The sequence below is a fragment of the Scedosporium apiospermum genome, assembly GCF_000732125.1.
Source record: "Scedosporium apiospermum strain IHEM 14462 chromosome Unknown SEQ_SAPIO_0103, whole genome shotgun sequence".
NCBI classification, from domain to species: Eukaryota; Fungi; Ascomycota; class Sordariomycetes; order Microascales; family Microascaceae; genus Scedosporium; species Scedosporium apiospermum.
The window spans coordinates 97,660-111,088 of record NW_015971804.1 but is presented as its reverse complement, the minus strand read 5'-3'; the positions used below and the strand labels follow the sequence as shown (position 1 = coordinate 111,088).

Here is a 13,429-nt window from a genome sequence, read left to right as displayed (position 1 = left end):
GAAGATTTTGCCAAGAACACTACTGCAATCAAGTGGAAGATGATAAAAGAAAACCAGACTCTGTTTATGGAATCGCGGTAAGTCACCACGTAATGCATGGCCTGCAATAAGACTCTAATGATTTCTGAATGAAAAAGACATCGTCCTGAGATATTAACGCAGTCAGTAGTTAATCTGGCTGGTAATAGAATGAATTGAATTTGGAAACTCGGTGGAGATGGCCTGTTTCGCAAGCTTTCTAATGGTATAATATAGTGGAGACGACTGTGGCAGCGAAGAGTCTATCCATGTTGATTCATATGAAAATATCTTGGGGTAACTCTCGATCTCGATTCTTCTTTTCGGACGGGTAACCATGGCACATATTTGCATATTCCTCAGTAGTCCTAGCTTAGGCCCAGCTGCAGTTTCTCTCGTGACGAAGTCCCCAATTACATTTTTCTGAGGTCTCTGAGATCGGAGTGCCCATTCTCTCTTGCATAGGTGATTTTAGTCACTTCCCCAGTGGTGCCCCGGCTATCGCCTGAGAAAAACTGACAAGGGGCGTGTGGCCAACGAGGGCTGACGAGAGCAACATTCGGGAGGCACAATAAAGATTGCAGTCTGCGTGGGGATGGCCTCGTTTTACGCGAAGCTCCTCGAACCCATATGCAAGGAAATACGGGACAGGTACCCATTGGTCCCGGGAAGAGCCGGAAGAAAGGAAGGTCCATCTATATAAACTGTGAATAGCCCCATATATCTAGTTTGTTCTTCCAGGCTCTTTAGTAGTCGCCCTATCGGGCAGTAAGGTATTTCAATATATCGCGAATTGCGCGGTCACCGATACCCTGAATCCACCAGATATCTTGCACAGTCTTCAGAAACATTGAATAGTACGCCAAAACGACCAGGGCGCCGGGGCGGTACTGCCTCCCAAGCTCGATAAACTGGTCCGGGACGAAGGTAAACCATGTCATGAAGTGCAAGCTTATCCTGCGGCCGGGCCCATCCCTCAGCAAGCTAGCGTAAAGTGAACCCTGTTACTTGAGCGTGTCGTAGTATGCCTTGTTGTGAGAGTATTCGGGGTCCCCTATTGCGATAGCGCCCACCATGGCCAGTAGGGTCTTGGGGATATGGAACGCCGCCCCATTCAGGCCGTGGATACTATCCAGGAATCTCTGGGCTGCCCGAGGCCTCGGTGGTGAGTTGGACAGACAGTCGTGTTCTTGAGAAGTGGAAGGAGGATGGGCAAAGTAGTTCTATTTCGTGAAAAGCATCCTTCTAATTTATGCGTGGACCTGCCCCCTGGAAGGCGATAAACTCAGGATGGCAACTAGGTCTGGGTCGGTATAGACAGATACGACGTTCAGATCAAGAGACAAAACCACTACCAGGCACCACTAGCCATCCATAGCACCCATCAGAGCTTACACAGCTGAATTATAGGTGTGTGAAAGCTAGGTGTGACGAGAAAAAGCTTTGCAGGAGGGACCCTGAGTCAAAGCAGTAAGTCATTCTTCTGATGTAGATGCTTCTGGGATCCATGCCCTCTGGAACAGCCCTGACCAGACGAACGTAGAACCGCTGGCGAGACTAGGAACAGTGGAAAGTCAACTTGACCGGTTGATGCAGATGGTGAATCGAGCGCCAAAAAACCCTCAATTGCAAAATCGTGCGTGTGTGCGTGCGCATGAAGAAAAGCCATCTCGATACCGATGTCATGGGCATCTGCACAATTCCTAAGCTGAACCCTTCGGCACATACCTGACTTCCATATTTACCACACTGATTTCTTACCCTTCTATTACTTCCATTTTCTGCCTAGCTGTCAGGTCGACCTCGACACCATCGATAACTACTTTGTGGTCCGTAAATCGGCTATATCCCCTCTATTCGAGAAAACCGTCTTGCGGAATTTTAAAATTCCCATACAGTATGAGCTCCTACTTCCCGCTCAGGGAGGTATCCCCCTTGATCGAGTTAGATATGCGACTTGAACGAGGTTGTAGAGAAACATACCACAGACATAGCTTGGGTGGTCCTAAGCTTATATGATTGAAGACTGACTATGCTGTCGAGAGCAGGAAGGCTGTCGCTGCTGCAAGGGTATATCCTAGAATGTGTTATTTTGGAGAGTGTGGATGAGGGGTTGGAGTGACTGGCAGCGGATTATTGTCCGTCCGTTTCCGACGGCAGTGTCTATCCCGGAGACCCGAGATCGCCATGGTGGGGGTGTGAATTCAATGCAGCCCACAGATCCTTGTAGCACTTTGATGTAGACACTACACAGCGCAGCGGATGGCGTGGTCGAATGTGTTATCTTAATTTGCTTGTTTGAGTTGGAGTCCTAAGAAAGGGTCTATCTCTATATTAATATAACTCGATCAACGGCGACGGTGGGGGAGGGGGCCGAAATGCAGGGGGCAGGACTGCAAGTATATAAAGCCCTCTCCGCACTCTAGGTGTTTGATCCATTCTTCTCCCTCTTTTCCTTATTCTCTTCCCTCTTTCCCCTATTTACCTTAAAATACTTATCCTTATTATCCACCTATACCCTACTAAACTACTTTTTAATATAATATTTATCTATCTAGAGCAGGCTATATATAGTAAAGTTCTCTAATAAGGGTTGCAGTAGCTTAGCATTATTATAAAGGCCTAGGCGTTGTGTAAGCATGCACATCCCTTCGCCGAGCCTGCTGTGCGACGGCCTGCGAGCCTGCTCACTGCTTCCGAAGGTAAAGTGCATAAAAGGGATGACCATTACCAGACAAGGAGTTTCCTTCTGTTCTACCCATTTCTTCTTGAGAGACTGTATTCAGGATAGTTCGACGCGCCGACGCCCCCACAATGCCAATTCCAAAAGAGAGAGGATGAAGGGTAATCACGTGGGGATGCACCGCCACACGGCACCGCCACTGAGCTGCAGAAGTAGCCGCGGCCAAAGTCTCTCCCAATAGGGCCTCTCAAATACAGAAACCAGGGCGAGAACATCATCCCAGTATTGTGGATTGCTGATGAGATTCTGCATACGCCTCGGCTTGTCGAAAACCTTGGCCGCAGTCTTGAGGAAGCTCATGGCGCGGGAGCTTTCGTCCGCTTCCGGGCCGAGCCATACAGCTACCGAGGTGGCCTGCTTGTAGATGCGGCTCATCTCCCCGACTTGGCAGGATCTCTCCTCGTGGTTTTGTTGGTTTATGCATATGGCATCCGCCCACGCGGTGACGGGCGCGTCGGAATGTCTGTGCAAAGCGTTGAGCGCGCCGTGAAGGCTTGTGGTGATTGGAACCTCGATGTCTCCAATGACCATGTGTTCCTTGGCCGTGGGATCTCCCCAAACCATACTGTCACGTGACTTTACATCGAACATCGGTGTACAACGGCGGATCTACCACCACCTCGATACATATGTTGGTCGAAAGAAACCCCTCAAACCAGCTCGCCGACTCTCCTCCTGCAGCCATGCTCTGACCATCCGTAAATTCGTACCATTGCAGCTCCGGCAGTGATGCTGGGGGTCAGAATTGGGTCCCCCCCCAATTGTGTGCGGTCGTTTGGGGCGGTAAGGCTTCTCCTCGAGCTGCCGCGCGATGCCTGTACGAGGTATCATCTCGGTCGACATTCCGGAAGATGCCAGTCGGGCGATGTGTAGTTACGTCTTTTTTTTCTTTCTTTTAATTCCGTCGCACCCTGAAACAGAGGCATGCGCCTTCTTTCTGGGGCTCGAAATTGGAAGTAGGGATACGTCACGGAATTCAGAGACGAAAGAGAGAACGAGAAACAGGACGTGAATGTGAACATGAGAATGAGAACGAATGCGAGATGTCGTGATAACCTCGCACCACACGGGCAACATCAGGGAAATCCTTCCGCCAAGCCTCGCACTCGCTAAACAACCACCGAATTGGATCGATCTAGCCATCGACTTTCAACGACGGCCTTCCTCTATCATCGAAACCCCGCCTCACAACGGCGGCTTGACTGGGGAGGACCCCAGGCGTTGACCTTGTTTGGGCACGTGAACTGTGATAGCGTGAGGGTTGTTTCGAGTTTTTCGGAGTACTTGCTAATGGACGCTGTTAGTGGTATAGGGATCTCAAGAGTCCAGCCCAGGGGACATTTCTTAAGAAGGAAGAAAAAAAAAAAAAAAAAAAAGGAAAAGGAAAAGGAAACAAAAGGATAGACTTCTGTGCATGCCCATTATCTGGACTCAGGTTTATAAAGTAATTAATAGCGGCGATCCCCCAAACCATCCCTCGCGAGTAGTGTTGGATCTTCAAGCGCAGCTCGCCCTTCGCACTCAAGGCTATTCAGTTCTCTCAGTCCATTCATTACCTCTCATCCGTTGCTTCCAGCTTGTGATGAATCCTGAGACTGCACAGAGAGCCGGGATAGCTCCAGAGAACCTCTACCGCCTCCCAAACGGGACCTTTGTCCACCGGGGCATGTTCAAGTCCTTCGGACCCGGGGCAAACTGCACCCTGGACTTGTGCCCAATCGAGTGGGCTGTCTACCAATACCGACCCCATCTAAACTGGCTCGCGACCGCCAGGCGGCTTTCCCAAAAACGAACACGAGATCTCGTAACCATCCAGGGCGAATCATGGCAGGAAAAAGTGCCTACGTACTTAGAGTTGTGCAGAAGATGACTTCGGCTCCATCGAAGAGGGATTTCAGCGTGGGTTGGCCGTCAGAACCAGGCTCAGCGGCTTCGAGACTGATGTTTTGTGGCTAGGGCTGATCCGAGTCGTCTATGAGGGTGTTGTTATTAAAGTCTTGCACTCTAGGGATCGATCGATCGATGACGGTGATGCCCTGGATGTCTCCGCCGCGTAGAAAAAGCGCCACGAGGCGGATATGCCAGAGAGCCTGCTTTCCCACACCGAAAACAAGTGTGTTGTTGGTACGTTTGCTCTGCTTGGACAAAATCATGGAGCCGAGCGCCTTCTGGAAAGCGGTCAATTCGGCAGCGTTGATAATGCCTATGGCCTGGCCGGCCTCGCCGCACAGGGTAAGAAAACTTTCCAGTAATGGCGGAGGCGGTTTCGAGCCAGCTGCTCGGCTTGACGAATCATCCGCAGAACTTATTACAACGATCTTCACGCCACCTACTCGCTTCGTCTTTGCAGGCATGAACAATGTATTTTGTGCCGAACGACCCACCGCGCTTCGATGAGGCTGACATGTCTGCCGTATAATACGTCGCGGCCCAAGGTAGAAGACTCGGATCGGCTCGGTCATCGGCCCGATAGAAAGGTTCCTCATTGCTAATTACCTACACCTAGCTGTGCAAGATGTCGCGATACGAAAGTTCGATGCCCAGGCACGATCCGCTGCACGAAATGCCAGAAGAAATGAGCGCGTAACCCTGATCCAGAGGAACGCTTCCTTGTTGAGAGAGAGTGAGCACTTGTAGCCCCTACTGACGTGGTCTACAGTTATCTCGAGGCTTTGCAAGCGCGTTCGAACACTACAAACGGCGAAGACTCACCGCGTGGAGGGAACCACGGCGTGTTCTTGTAGGCTTCGCCGACACCTCCCCTAAGCTCGGTTGGAGAACCCCATCATCCAGACCAACCTCTCGCTTCTCCCATCTTAGACACCTCGTTTGCATCAGCGGAGATCGAACCTCGTAGTTTCCCGATTGCCGGTAGGAAAGGGGGCTAGAGAACACCATCCCTAGTCATTTTACTTTCCGGATCGCTGATATATTTACTTTATTGCTCCCTAGTCGGGAATGACGGTGGTAACGAAAGATGGAAGGGCCCATCTACTAGCGGGTTCTTGAGAAATCCTCTGGTTGATAAAGGTGAAACCTTCGCTCTGGATCCCCACGGAAATCCAATAAAAATAATAAATCATAGATGTACGGTGACCGGGGTATTAAGGGTGCAATACAAAATTTTAATTCAAACGATAATTCATCATTTAAACTAAACAAAGGTTGTCAATCTGTGCAGAGCCAAACAAAACAGCCTGGTTCAAGGTGCAATCAAAAGTTCCAAACAATAGACATCGCCTCAACACTTAGATCCAGTCTCAGGCGAGTACTTCTCTCACTCGCTCCTTGAGCCGCCACGGGTAAATCATGGTTTACCCATTTCTGCGGCTTCGCTCTGTGACACTCCATCGACAGAGTCATCTCCCTTTCCGTCGTGTCCAATCCCGCATTCGTCGCCGGACACAGGCATATGGGGCGCGCGTTTGGCGGGAATCGGGATCGAGATGGTTCGATTGCCGCGGGCACGTGCCTGGATAGTCTTCTCGGATCGACAGGCGTGACAGGGAACGCGCCTCCTGTTCATCTCATAGGGTTCTGTGGGATGCTCCTTGCACTGGGCTTGATGCCTTGAGCAGAACCAGCGACCTATTCCAAACTTGGGTTGGCACCTGTCAGAGTGTTGGGGGCAGGCTTTTTTCTCCTCGTCGCATTTAGGGCAGGTGGACGCTTTGGAGTGCGTGATGTCGTTATGGTATTTGCATGTTTCCCGTTCCATTGCTTCCTTTGCCCTTGCCTCGCTCTCGGCTTCAAGGCGGCACAGCCTACACCCCTCCTCTCTCAGAAATACCTCATGGTGGTCGGAGCAGAAAGTCTGATGCGCCGAGCAACGTGTTGGATTTGTGCCCTTTCTGCAATTGCCCTTAGACCGTTCCGGGCAATGATGGACGGTTGTCGAGAAAAACTTCGCCATGGCGGTGTCTGAAGTGGAAAGCCGTATAACAATCAGGGGCTGGGTTCAATACGAGAGGAGGGTTGACAGAATGAAGTTTCTCACATTTCTCCCATTTCTCCCATCTTGACCATCCAACTTCATCCGTTGCTTATTTAAATACGTGCCCGCCATGCTCAAGTGCCTGTGAATGCTTTGATTCATTTCGTGGTAACATGATGATGCGGTTGCCGTTTCGTCTTCTCTCAGCTCAAAGAAAATAAGGAGGTGTAGTTTTCAAGATCAAGCACCGGGTCTTTCAGGCAACTTAAGCAATGGGGTTTCAACCACGGCAGCCAAGTCTTCCAAGCCAATTAACGAATCCATTTTCAACATTGGGGATCAACTCAAAGGATGGGGCGGTCGTGGTCTTCGGCCAATGATAAACTTAGACTACAGCGGTGAAAGAGCACCTTTACTTGGTGGCAAGACAAGGCGCGTGCACTACCCTGGAACTCTAGGGACGGTGCGGCTTAAAGGTACTCACGCCGCACTCTCTGGCGTGATTGCCTGCACAAGCACACCCATGTAAAGGAATGCAGAGGAATGCAGAGGAAAGGAATGTTGTGGGGTCATGGGACTTGCCCGGAAACGAAGACTAGCGAATGTTCTATTATCCGCCTCGCGAAAGATTTGCGAGCGGCAATAACAAAAGCCTCCATATCTGCTGCCTGATCGGGTACTGGTTGCATCTTGCTCCAGTGGAGCTGCAACCTCAATTCCAGACCGAAATGAGCAAGAAGCCGAAGTTTGCTTGCCCCATGCGCTGCAAACAAAGCCGTGCTCGTTCCAAACAGGTAAATGGAATGCAAAATGAGCTGTTGAGGGCAAAGTTGTTAACTCACCCTTCAAACACATCGACCGGATCCGGAATAACTAAGAGCCACTGTTGGTCTTTCCAATCAGCCTAGAAACGAAGTCCAGGTCCTGTTATATCCTCTTGATTCCAACTCAACTTGATGTCGACGCTTCCCTTCTGTCCGTACCATCGAGCCGGAAAACAAGAAGGCCGAAGAAAGATGGCGAATACCGTGGATACTACTGAGGGCACTCCCCGCAAGTCTTCAGCTTCCGATGCGGTGTCAGAGACCTCCTCAGTCATCTACTATGAGGAAGAGCCGTTTGCAACTTTTCAGCACAAGGCCCATCTCCTCGCCCAAAAACAAGTCTGGAAAGATGCAGACGAACAAGACATCACGGTGGAACGTATGCTAGGCGGCGGATACAACCGTGTCATCGGGCTGACGCGACAATATCGAGAGAAGCCTCGACTAATCAAACGAATCTTCGATCGACTCTTCCCCTTCTCCGGATGGGCCGAAGGAAAAACCCGAGAAATACCTTATATCCTCCGAATTCCGCGATTCCCCGAAGAAGATGTTATCGACAATGTCGCCGCCAACCTCTTTGTCCGACGACACACCAAAATACCGGCGCCGAACGTGATCATGTTTGATGGATCGAACAAGAACGAAATCGGGTCTCCCTATATGATCCAAAACCGCGTCAAGGGGACGTCGCTGCACTGGGTCTTGTCGGAACTCAGCCCTGAGGACAAATGCCAACTTGCCAAAGAACTCGGGAGCCTCGTCCGGCAGATGTTGGCTACCCGGAGCGACAGCGGCGGCAAGCTTGCACTCCCAGAGGGCGGGAAAACCCTCAAGGATCCAATCCACGTCATCCCCTTCCGCCAATCATCTGGCAAGCCATTCAGACGCTCCAATAGACAGCGTGAAGAGGAGGTCGTGGAGGACCTGATTGATGACGCTATTCTGGCCTGGGATAAAAAGGAGATCACGGACCGTAAAAAATTTGTCGGTAAGGTGGAAATGCTCTCCAAGTTCCGCAGCATGACAATTGAATTGAGCAGGGCGGGGTATTTTCGTAACCTACACTATACGCTTGCTCACCTCGACTTCGCTCCTCGGAACATCCTTGTGGATATGACACGTTGCGGTACGGGGAGGCCACTAATCTCAGCCGTTTTGGACTGGGACAGCGCCATTATCGGCCCAAGTTTCATGGCGTGTTCTCCGCCTGTCTGGCTCTGGGGCCGCACCCGTGAAGAAGAAGAAGAAGAAGAACGGCTGAAGAGGGAGCAGGACCCCACGGCGAAGGACGTGGAGACACCCGAGTGGGAAATGACATACGAAGTCAACCCGTCGCTTGACCCCGAAGAGCGAGAGCTGAGGCAAAAGCTGAAACAATTGTTCGAGGAGGCCGCAGGCCCGACCTACATGCGGTTTGCCTACGAGCCTGCATACCAATTGGCGAGGCGGCTTGTGCGGTTTCTCCTGGAGGGTTTGTATACGGGCGAGCAGTGGGACGCAGCGGAGGTGATGCTGGCTGCCTGGGCTGCTCTGCCTCACGAACCGGTTGTACCAGAGAGACGGAACCTGTGCTGCCCCTTGCCGTGGAACAGCTAAGAGTCTGCCTAGCCCAAGCCGATCCAGGGCTCCGCCGAGTGCTCACGTAAAGAGGAGGAGGGATCTTGTCGTGTGGTTGTTAGCCATGTATCATTAGTCTAACTAGAAAAAAAATAATATGCCCCCAACCCCATCAAATAATACGGATAATCTCGTTTGTCTCTGATGGATCCTGTGCCTGAAAGAATTTCCCGTCCCTGTACTTATGAATGTACGCGGGCCCGACAAGTTCAAAATCCCCCACTGAGCCGGTTTCACGAACCACAAACGGAAAGAAAATCGCGACGCGGTCCCCCCGACGAAGCGCATCAGGTCCGAGGCCCAAATGCCCGTTCTCCGTCGTGAATCGCGTAGCACCACGCCATGCCTGGAGAAGAGCCGCCGTCAATGGCGTATTGGCCCCCCAAACCCTACTTCCCTTGATGTATTCTAAAAGATAATCCTTCGTCTCCTCAAGGTCGTGTTGGAGGTCGGACAACCTCTACCTCGTGCCGTTGCGGTCGACCCCGCCGGCCAAGGTAAGAAGGACGCCGAGATATGCGCCGTGTGACTCGAGAAAGCGGAGCATTTCTTTGGCTTCTCCTCGTTGTCGAGTAGCGGGCCTAGGTTTGGGAGAGGGTCGATGGCCTTGATGGTATCGACAAAAATTCCCGGCACGCGAAGAGCATTCGAGGAGTCCACCTCGAAGTGGGGAGTTGGGACGCTGTCGTCTTTCACACCTCCCGCGGTGAAATGATGCCAGTGCGGCATCATGGTGCCCGGAGAATTGAGGTTGGGGCACTACGATGGGAGGCCTGGTAACCTAGAGACCGAAGGGGCCAGGGTGAGGACGTGGAACCCTGGTTGCTCGAGGAGGACTTTGGCAAAGGAGATGTACGCTTCCTCTCAAGGCGCGTCGTACCTGATGGGGATTTTACTCCGAATTTCCTCGGGTAACAGACCGAGTAAACTGTACGCCTTGTCGTGTCCCTCCTTGCAGGCTCGCCGGCGGATGAGGTCCAAAAGGCCAACAACGTGGTATTGGGGACGGAATGCCCACTCGAGGTTGTTCTGGTTAATCACGCTCGACCACCTCTCCCCTCCCTTGGCCGAGCTGGCAGCCAGAATCATGTCGAACGGGGATATGGTGTCGTGGCCAATTCTGTGTCTCTGAGATACCACAAAGTCGTGTCTTCCCAGTTCCATGTAGGCCCAGTATCTCAGAATAACCTCCCAGGGAATGACGCGCTGGCCGAAGACGACGCGACATTTCCTGGCAAGCAATACCTCTTGGGCAACCCACGCGCGCCCGAACCAAGGCCGGCAGAAGAGTTCCTCGGCAGCTTTCCACATGGGGTCATTCGCGTCTGGGATGGTTCCAGGCACCGGGGCCGTGCTAGTGAGAGCCATCAGGAAGCGGAAGTCTTCGATGCCTTGGATAGCATCCGTGGTAGCCTTGTCCGCGTCGCCGAGCCAGATCGTTACTGTCAAGGCGCCGTTGTATATCTCTCCCATCTTGGGAATCTGTACGGATTTTTCTTGGATGTCTGCCTGGTTTATGCAGATGGCGTCGATCCAGAGCCATGCTGGCTCGAGCAAAGACGGCGTTCCTGCGATGCGGTCGAGGATGGCTCGGAGCTCCGGTGTGATTGGGATTTCTCCGCTGTCCAATCCAAGACGGGCAGATGGCGCCGAGGTGCCCCAGACGTAGGAGAGCGCGGCGTAAGGTGGACAATTGGCCCGAGGAAATGCCTGTAGACTATATCTGGCGCGGCCGTTTTCATGATCGATTTTGAGAAGCCTGAATTCGTCTTAACCCAATGTAGAGTACTGATATGTCGCCATTGCGAATTGCAAAGTCGTAGGAAGGCTCGCAGTGAGGACGATATTACCGTCACTTGATGAGAAGAAAAAAGATGGGAAGAGTAAGGGCAGAATGTAGAATTCAAACCTGTGGTGTCCAAGCCCAGGATACTTAATCTTAAGCAGGCGAAATACATCATTCCACCATTTATCAATCGATTGGACCAGCACGACCAAGAATGACCAGGCTCTGGGGGCTATGCCAGACGCCACCAAGTCCTCAACGCTGCAGTCTAGTAGGGGTTCGGTGGTCATGTAATACTTATGCCCCCGACTTTGAATCTCATTCTTCACAAGTTGTGTTTCCCCGGATTTCATCAACATATTACTTCGTACATATGTTTAAATTCATCAAAGGCTCCGGGATGCGGTCGCGGCTCATAGATCAAGTAAATACGTGTTAAATTCTAACTTGTTCTGTCCCTTTTGTCCTTGGCTTCTCTCACGAGGGACTTAGCTTCACTTAAGTTTAGCGAAGCAATGGAATCCCATTTCTCTGCGCGTAACACCGTAACCACACGCCAGCCCCTCGGCCGTTGGGCTCATTCGTGAATGCGGCGACGGCTGCCAACACTACTAAAACAGGGAACAGGGAACCATCTAGGCCAAGAAAGCTCACTGGAGACGGAATGGAGGTTGAGTCAACCCGGGCCGTATCCGAGTGTCCACTTCGCGGACAATCTATAGATAAGGGCTATCGTTATGGGAACTGGACAAGCCTCTACGTCCTCTCAAATGCATTTCCCCCGATCCCATTTCCGTCCTTCCTTTGGGGCTTAGCGGCCCCAGAATCATTTCTACTGTCGGAACAAGTCCAGCGCGCCCGTAGTAGGCCCAAGGATTAGCTGACGCTTGGGACTCTGTTTCACCATCCCAGAAATCCGAGACCGCCCTTGCAAAACAACGTTTCTCCAATGCTGGGGTTCGAGACGTGGAATCCATTCGAATACACCAAGCATAAGGAAGTGCTTTCCAGACATTTCCCCCTCTTTTTTTGAGCCAATCCAAGCATGGCTCCTTCCATTGACCCTCGACAAGTATTGCAGCCCATACGCTTGTTTTGAAAGGATTGATTGGCCGTACCTTCGTGGTCACTTCAAGATTCGTATGTCTCACGGGGAGCGCCTGCCCGCAATTTGTCGTTTCCATTCACGACGTGGCTCCACTGGAGCAAGACCTCCCAAGGTAATTCATTGGACGACATAGGTGGAAGCACGCAGTGACAGCTGAGGTGTCTGAATCACAACTCCACTCTCCGCCTTGTTCCTGACCGTGAACCTAAACACAAACAGACCGAGAATTCAATCCCCTTTCTCACCTCTTCTTTTCTCGCCCTGGTCCCTTTGATTCTGATTATCGGCACCCGTGTGAGCCCTCCATTGTGCTTCCGAGTCATCCTTTCCTCTCAGAAGGGAAAAGAGTAACACTGGGCACACCAGACAGCTAGAGTCCTTCCCGTCCTCTATCGTCGGAAAATGGTTGTGGAAGATTACTATGTGTGCGGGACCTGTGACAGGGCCTTCCCTGCTGGTCTGCGAGCGCGGGAGAATCATTGCCGTTCCACAGGCCATCAGCCGCCCAAGTTCGAATGCGCCAGTTGTCCCAGATGGTTTGGGAGCCAGAGGGCTTGCGATCAGCACATGAACGCACTCAACCATTTCGAATTCGAGTGTTCCATTTGCGAAGAAGCCTGGCCGACGATGGAAGACTGCGAGGCTCATGAGATTGAGGATCATTTCTATTGCGCCGACTGTAATCGGCAGTTTCAGAGCCACAACAATATCAAGATGGTTTGTTCTGCTTCCTTTCCTCATCTTCCCTCGCTCGTCAGCCATCGGGAAAGGCGCCTCAGAATATCTAACATCATTCCTTTCACAATGACGTGTAGCATCTCAACTCGCGCGTCCATCGGGGCGACCAGATCTCGTGTCCCTTTTGTCAGAGGTCTTTCGTCTCAGCCACCGGCGTCACTCATCACCTCGAGTCAGGCAGCTGTCCTGAAGCACCCAACTTAGACAGAGAGAAGATCTACCGAGCCGTCCGGTCCAGGGACCCCCAAGGTTCCATCACAAAGAAGCTACTTGAGTGGAATGGACCTAGCCAGTACACGGTTACCGATCGGTCCTGGAACGGATATGGGTTTGAATGCTATTTCTGCCATCGCGAGTTCGATCGCCTTCAGAGCCTCAATCAGCACGTCAACTCGCCCGCTCGTAAGTTTTTCAAAAATCGTATGTACTCTGCGATTCCCTGTGAGCTAACTCGGAGGATTTTTCATGGCAGACCAGCAGAATCTGTACCATTGTCCTAATCGCGGTTGCGGCTTGGATTTCAAAACTCTTGCCAGCACCATTAACCATTTGGAGAGCGAGTCTTGCGGATTCATGCGCTTCGAGGCCGTGCAGAGGAACATGGGGGATCTAATTAGCAGTAACCGTCGTCTGACTTTCTGATTAGGAGGATTTCACC

General features: G+C 51.7%; 2 protein-coding genes and 3 pseudogenes across 2 annotated transcripts; 2 read left to right on the top strand and 3 right to left on the bottom strand.

Annotated features, from left to right (window-relative positions):
- Nucleotides 1-2,866: 2,866 nt before the first annotated feature.
- Nucleotides 2,867-3,325, bottom strand: SAPIO_CDS6414 (annotated as a pseudogene; the record flags this gene model as incomplete).
- Nucleotides 3,326-4,713: 1,388 nt separating this feature from the next.
- Nucleotides 4,714-5,115, bottom strand: SAPIO_CDS6413 (annotated as a pseudogene; the record flags this gene model as incomplete).
- Nucleotides 5,116-7,711: 2,596 nt separating this feature from the next.
- On the top strand, nt 7,712-9,118 carry SAPIO_CDS6412 (annotated as a pseudogene; the record flags this gene model as incomplete).
- Nucleotides 9,119-9,599: 481 nt separating this feature from the next.
- Nucleotides 9,600-10,942, bottom strand: SAPIO_CDS6411 (uncharacterized protein; the record flags this gene model as incomplete). Its single annotated transcript, XM_016788524.1, has 3 exons — nt 9,600-9,720; nt 10,020-10,862; nt 10,929-10,942. The coding sequence occupies 3 exons, from the start codon at nt 10,940-10,942 to the stop codon at nt 9,600-9,602; spliced, it is 978 nt and encodes a 325-aa protein (XP_016641815.1).
- Nucleotides 10,943-12,747: 1,805 nt separating this feature from the next.
- SAPIO_CDS6410 (uncharacterized protein) lies at nt 12,748-13,413 on the top strand (the record flags this gene model as incomplete). The annotated part of the gene is made up of 3 exons (XM_016788523.1): nt 12,748-12,750; nt 12,849-13,173; nt 13,244-13,413. 3 exons carry the CDS (start codon nt 12,748-12,750, stop codon nt 13,411-13,413), a joined length of 498 nt encoding a protein of 165 aa, XP_016641814.1.
- Nucleotides 13,414-13,429: the final 16 nt, after the last annotated feature.